At 32.7% G+C, this 7,019-nt stretch overlaps 1 protein-coding gene and 1 long non-coding RNA gene across 9 annotated transcripts in view; both read left to right on the forward strand.

Annotated features, from left to right (window-relative positions):
- LOC109133393 overlaps positions 1-546 on the forward strand; it is a 1,424-nt gene extending 878 nt beyond the window's left edge. For both annotated transcript variants that reach the window (XR_002038501.1, XR_002038502.1), the window contains one exon: positions 72-546. This is a non-coding gene — a long non-coding RNA (uncharacterized LOC109133393). The remainder of the gene's footprint in view (positions 1-71) is intronic.
- On the forward strand, positions 2,880-4,642 carry LOC104790452 (60S ribosomal protein L7-3-like). 7 transcript variants are annotated; one of them, XM_010516208.2, is made up of 6 exons: positions 2,880-3,169; positions 3,271-3,344; positions 3,460-3,497; positions 3,817-4,018; positions 4,108-4,205; positions 4,297-4,642. In XM_010516208.2, the coding sequence occupies exons 3-6, from the start codon at positions 3,463-3,465 to the stop codon at positions 4,421-4,423; spliced, it is 462 nt and encodes a 153-aa protein (XP_010514510.1). In that variant the 5' UTR covers positions 2,880-3,169; positions 3,271-3,344; positions 3,460-3,462; the 3' UTR covers positions 4,424-4,642. The 7 variants fall into 7 exon arrangements, with proteins under 7 accessions (XP_010514510.1, XP_010514509.1, XP_010514512.1 ...); XM_010516211.2 differs by having other exon boundaries at positions 2,885-3,169; positions 3,840-4,018; XM_010516213.2 differs by having other exon boundaries at positions 2,894-3,169; positions 3,840-4,018; positions 4,355-4,642.

Genomic DNA, 7,019 nt, shown 5'->3' on the forward strand with positions numbered 1-7,019 from the left:
AACTTTTTTTTTTTTTTTTTTTGGCAAACAAGAGCAGAACCAAAACCGTATATCCTTTGTATATCAACTAGAAAAGGATGTTGTTCAATCACCCACTCAGGAACAAAGTAGCCAAGGCTGCGGTGGCTGCATGGTGCCTCATAACCCTTACTGAAAATGTATCATATATGGCGTTGAGGTTATCGAAAACACACTCTTGAAACCGATACCTAGCTACCACGATTGAAACAGAACAAACATGTAAGAATAAATGTCTGCGAGGACATATATGAAAGAAGGCAAAGATGTACCTTTGTCTCCAATATAACCACGTTTTCTATTGCATTTCTTTGTTGACCTTCCAACGCTGCAAATCGAATCGATGTTCTTCTCGGAGAAACCCTTCTCATTTTTGAAGATAAGACCAAACGAAATGGACCAAATAAAAATGAACGTTACAAGTTTCAAATAGTAATATGAAAAGACCAAAACAAGAAAACATCAATCCACAATCGGTTGTTATCCATTACTGTAAATGTAATATCTATATTGGCTAAATAAACCTATTACTTTATAAATTTTTGTACCAAACACGATAAAATTGAATCCTAACAAGGAACAATTCCAAACCGTCCATTTTTTTAAAATAGTCTAAATGAAGAAAAGCAAAAGCTTTTTGCGATATCTCGATCCATCTTATACAAACAAAAATAGACATAAAGTTTGAATTATTGCATCATGTGATACTATACTATTGGAACAACGAAAGTCCCACCCAGGATCATTCATATCTGTGTAACTCATCATGTTACATATATATATATATATATATATATATATACAAAATCGTTATATCTTTCTAATTGTACTTTATTATTCAGAAAATTGGTTGGAAAGATAGTTTAATTTTTAAGTTTAAAATTCGTTAGAATTAAAGGATAGTGTTTTAAAAAAAACTTTGGTTAAACGACTAGTTTTCATTATTTCTAAGACATTTTAGTCCTTGTTCTAATGAAATTACACAATTGTCACATCCATACAATATTCTGTGTATGATGAAAAGGTGTTTCGTACTATGCATCGTTAACAACGACGGTGAACAGTTGCCACCAAGCCACCAACACACGTTGTGACTTGAAGCGGTGTGATCTCAAAACTACTTCCATTTTTATAGCATCGATCCATACGTGATACGTAGTACTATCAAATTCAGTTAAGACATTGGTACAGAGTGTCAAAGCATATATTACGTATATTGGTCAATTTTGGTTTCTCATACTGTCATACATATATGTGTGTGGTAGAACTGTAGAAGGTAAATACCGTTTGTCATATACGAATCAATCCAAATAAGCTATAGCCTAAATATATTGGCATTATCTTTTTTTTTTTTTTCTAGTATTCTTACCTTTTTTGGTCAGTTATTTTTTTGTTTTTGCCTTCGTGTTAGTACGATCATGAGTACACCCAATCACCATAATAGAAAGCTTACCAGCTCAACATCACACGTGTAGAACATACATGTTGCGCTGACCCGTTTTCGTTTGGAATTATGATATCCTAAATAAAATTAGTCAAAGAATGAATGTAAGAAGAAGAAGAAAAACGGACAACGACCGGCGCAATCTCATTTCAAAACCATTATGCAGATGGAGAAACATACATTCTCACTCACTCTTTTATATTACATACATTTTCACTCACTCTTTTACATTACTTGTTGATATTACAGGTGAAAACAAAGAGGAAGTATGAATTGTGGTGGACATTTTCAAGAAAGCTAATAAGATATGCGATTGAGGATTTTTCCTAGTTACTGATTTAAATTGCGACCTAGGAAAGTAAATCTAGCTAGTAGTTGGTAATAGAAAGGAGAAAAAGAAAGAGCATATATCTCTATCACTACAAGAAAATATGGTTTTTACGACTACAGTTGGTGACTACATATGTAGTCGTTATTTTTGGTGACTATCTAACGACTATTGGGCGACTATTTTACAACCATAAATATTTGGTCATACATTAGTCACCTTTTTATGACTACATATAGTAGTCGGTATAATAGTCGTAGTTTAACGACTATTTTATGACTATATTGCATATCAGAACAAATAGTCACTAATTTAGCGACTATTTTATGACTATATCGCATATCGGAACAAGTAGTCACTAAATAGTTGTCAATTTAGCGACTAATATGCGACTCAAAGTAAAGATCGCTAAAAAGTCGCTATTTAGGAAAACATCAGTCGCTATTTAGGAAAATTTTAAAAAAATTAAAATATAGCCTCAAACCCTTAACCAAACTCCAAAACTTAAATCATAAACTCTAAATTTTAAAGTTTGACTTTTTAATCTTAGAAATTAATTCATAAAACATACAACCAAAACATAAACATTATTATATATACATAAACCAAACTTTAGAACTTATAAGAAAATATATCCCAAATCTTAAATCTTAACCCTAAACCTTATACCCCAAACCATTAACCAAACTCCAAAACTTAAATCATAAACTCTAAATCTTGAACTTTGAATTCTTGATCATAGAAATTAATTTATAAACCATAAAACCAATATTTAAAACCATTTACAGAATTTTTACGAAAAATAATTTTTAAAAAACCTACTAACTTATAAATTTAAATCTTTAAACAACAATTCAATATATATATATATATATATATATTGAATACTAAATTTTATATTTCTATATTTCTAAAACTTAAATCCCAAACCATTATAAACTCTAAATCTTGAACTTTATACTCATACTTCAAAATTAAATAATCTAAAATTTACATTTAAAGATTTATAATATAGAGAGAAATTGAAATTTGAGGCCAATTGGAGGAAAGTGAAATATGGGCCTACAATTCTTCAAAGCCTTACTCTTTCCCTTTTCTATGTCTGTGCTTCTTCTTCTGCCGTAATTCATCTCTCTCTCTGTATCTCTCTCTCTCTCTCAGAATCCAAATTCACACTTTGAAATTCCGACTATGAGCGAGCATGTTGCTGGTGGGTTCGAGATTGGCGATGATTGGATCTGGCCTTTCTAAGAAGGCGACAACTGAAAAGCAGTACAGCTGGTCTCCTGTTCCCCATTGGCCGATTAGCTCGATTTCGTAAGAAGGACGAGTACGCCGAACGTGTTGGTGTCGTTGCTTGGATTTAGTTAGCCGCCGAGGTAATTAGCCCTTCTCTCACAGTTATTTTGATTTTCAAATTCATAAAACCCTAATTTGAACGGGTTTTTTTTTTTTTGTTTGTAAATTATATCTGTGTAAGTTATGGAATTGACAAGAAACACAGAGATGGATAATAAGAAGACTATGATTGTATCACTTCACTTTCAGCTTGCGGTGAGAAACGATGGGGAGCTGTGTGAGTTGGTTGGTGATGTGAAGATTTCTAATGGAGGTGTTGTTGGGTTGTTGTTCTTATTCTCGTTTTTTTTTTTTTTTTTTTTGGTTGAAGTAAATGGATAAGAAAGCCAGAAAACCCCTTCATCTCAAGTAAGCTTCTTTCTTTGATCTTCTTCGTTTCGTTTTCTTTCGTTTCTAATTGTAAGTCTTCTTTGGTTCATTATACATTTCTTTGTTCTGATGTTTGTGAGATCGTGTTAAACCCAATCGTTTCCCAGTTCTATTGTAGTTTGTAGAAACTCACTTTGATTTTGTCGATGAAATCTAACCTATTGTATGATATCGTTGAGTTTCATGATCTTCTCTTCCGTTGGTTTTCAATCATTTGTCATAGATGTTCCTGCCTTGCTTCAATTTCCACCTGTATTGCTCAAAGGTGCCTCTTTTTTTTATGTATTGTTTTGTTTAGTTTTATTTGCCTTGTATTTGTAGGAGAAATGGCTGAAACCAAGGTAGTGGTTCCAGAGTCTGTCTTGAAAAAGATCAAGAGGCAAGAGGAATGGGCTCTGGCCAAGAAAGAGGAAACTGTTGCTGCCAAGAAGAAGAGTGTTGAGACCCGTAAGCTTATCTTCAAGAGAGCTGAGCAGTATGCCAAAGAGTACGCTGAGAAGGTAAAAGAGACATGCTTTTGTTGGTTTTGGAAGTAATTAAGATGATTGTTCTGTTGATGTTTGTTCTAATGTTGTATTCTTTGTTTTAGAATAATGAGTTGATCCGATTTAAGAGAGAGGCTAAGTTGAAAGGAGGGTTCTATGTCGACCCAGAGGCTAAGTTGCTCTTTATCATTCGTATCCATGGGTATGTGTTTTACTATTATGTTCGTATTCACATACATACTGCAAACAGTTTCTGTTGTTTCATGTACATTAGTTGTTTGTGCTTTTTGCAGTATCAATGCCATTGACCCAAAAACCATAAACAGCTTTTTTTTCTTGTCTCAAATGCAGCTGAAACTTGAGCTGAAGGAAAAGGGTGTCTTGGTCTCTGCTGTTTGTTTGCTTCAGGTTAATCTTTAACATTCATCACAAAAGCAAAAGACTTCCCATATGGGGAAAGCAAAGCAACCTCCATTTCCCTCGTTTCAAGCTCAGCCATTAACCCTTGATATTTTTTAATTATGTTTTTAGTTTTATTTTGTAATACATTTTTTTTTATATCATGGTTTCATAATAAGAAATATAGTATTTTTTATTTTTAATATCAATTCATTCCAAAAACAAACAGTTATTCAATAACTTACATATATTTAAGAATAGTTATAAAATTATATATATATATATTATTAAAATAGTATATATATAATGCTGTATAAATACAATATTGTTTAAATACATAATCAGTCGTTAATTAGTCACTAAATTTGGTGACTATATTATGACTATTTTACGTAGTCATAAAATAGTCGTAGTTTAGTCGTTAAATTTAGTGACTATATTACGACAACGTTTACGACTATGGAAAATAGTCGTAATGTAATCGCTATTTAGCGACTAATTTTATGACTATTTATTTTAACGACTTTTGATTTACGACTGGTTTTAGTCGATATTTAATTGTAACACATTAATTAGTGACTAATAGTGCAGTTGTTATTTGCCTGTTTTTTTGTAGTGTATTAACCAAGATGATTTAGATATGAGGAATTTTTTGTTCTTGAAGGGGAGATACGGACACCGAAATCTATTATTAACAACCTAACCATCAAAAAGTTCAGACACTTTTTTAAATTATTTGTACCAACTTTTATATTACTAGTTGAAACGAATATTTGTCTAACTAGTGATTTTTCTAAAGCTCATATTAGACGCGAGATAGTACGGATGTTGGGTGGTGTAGAAGAGTTACTAAAATGCCCATCAAGACAAAAAAAAATTCTCTTTGCTATTCAAAACTTACAGTCAAAAACTCCTTTTCATTACACTTAACAATCATTAATTGTAGTGCAAAGTTTTACACATGCCATGTTTCTTGTAACCATGTCCCACTCTAATTGGTCATTCAAAAAAGGGGTCATAAGAAACATTATAGAATGTTATGTCCATAGAAATTTTGGTCATTCGTGTCCATTTTGCATGTAACCATTATCAACATGGACAAGTGAGTTGGTTTTTTTTTTTTTGGCTTTCGATAAAATAACAACTCTTTATGGACATAACATTGTGTAATGTTTCTTTTTTGGCCTTTTCATGGATGACCAATTAAGGTGGAACAGCTGCAGAAGGTTATAAGCAACATGGCATGTGCAAACCCTTGCACTGCAATTGATGATTGTATAGGGTAATGAAAATGAATTTTTGATTGTACGTTTTGAACAGTAAAGAGAAAAGATTCTCGTCTCTATGGACGTTTCAAAAACACTTCTTCATCACCCAACATCCGTTCTATCTTGTGTCTGATAAATGCCTTAAAAGAATCACTAATTAGACAAATGATTCATTCAACCAGTATTATAACACCCACTCTAAACAGTTTCAAAAGATCTCTGACTTTCTTGCTAGTTGGTTTGCTAATAATGGATTATGGTGTGGATATCTCCCCCTTCCAGAAGAAAGGAGTTCCGAATGTCATCATCATCCTGGTTACTAAAAAGGTCTGCTATTTTTCTTTTAGCCTTTATGCTACTAGCTATTAGAGAGGTTTGCCTTCCTAGCTTGCAATATAAAATAGTAACTAGTGCAAAATCTTCAATTGCAACTCATAATTCTTCTTTGTTTTTAGCTGCAGTGTCAACATGTAATGTACAAGAGTGACTGAAAATGTTATATTTTTTTTTGTACAATTTATTATTAAAAATATTATATCAACCAAAACTGATGATTTAAGGCTAATAAGAGAATATTTGGTACTTTTTTCAACCAAATTTGAAAGTTGATGATTTCTTTGACAGTTTTTCTAATTTGAAAATATATATACAACATCACAAAATAATAAACTATATATATACATGTATTTCCACTTAACCAATGCCTTAAGATTTGGGCCTACATTGAAGATCTAAAATTCATCGGAAGTTAGAGTCTTTTGCAGCGAAGATTGTGTAATCAACACGTATCTTTTTCCTTTTGACGCGTCATGTGAGCTGAAGAGTTTGTTTTGCTCTCTCTTTTCCCTTCTCGGAGGGTTTTATCTTGGATCTATTTTGTGGGCTTTATTCTTCAAAGTCCACTGGATACGGTTTGTTGAAGGATTTGGGTGATAGGCTTCTTCTATCAATAATAAATAAAACTCAGTTGACAAAAAAAAAAAATTTGGGCCTACATGGAGAAAAACACAACCAACGGTTGGTAGATTTTTTTAGTACGGCCAATATTGAACCGGTTTAGTTAGCTCATAAACCGGGCCTGAGAGCACGAAACGACGCCGTATAATTTTTGACCGCCGTCGATCTTCAAGGCATATATATAAAGGGTTTCCGATGGCGGCAGATTCAACGGCGAAGTATCGGTGAAAGAAATTTAAGAAACTGAGAAAAAAATGGGAGTGCAAGGTCTTTGGGAGCTTCTCGCTCCTGTAGGTCGCCGCGTCTCCGTCGAAACCTTAGCCAACAAACGATTAGCCATCGGTAACAATCTCCGACGATCCAACTTCAATTGAATTCTTTTTTTTTTTTTT

The sequence above is a fragment of the Camelina sativa genome, chromosome 6 (genome assembly GCF_000633955.1).
Source record: "Camelina sativa cultivar DH55 chromosome 6, Cs, whole genome shotgun sequence".
NCBI lineage: Eukaryota > Viridiplantae > Streptophyta > Magnoliopsida > Brassicales > Brassicaceae > Camelina > Camelina sativa.

Coding starts and splice junctions, on each gene's coding strand:
- LOC104790452 (XM_010516208.2), top strand. CDS start 3,463: ATGGATAAGAAAGCCAGAAAACCCCTTCATCTCAA. Junction 3,498..3,816: donor AGAAAACCCCTTCATCTCAA/GTAAGCTTCTTT, acceptor TGTTTTGTTTAG/TTTTATTTGCCTTGTATTTG. Junction 4,206..4,296: donor TTTATCATTCGTATCCATGG/GTATGTGTTTTA, acceptor TGCTTTTTGCAG/TATCAATGCCATTGACCCAA.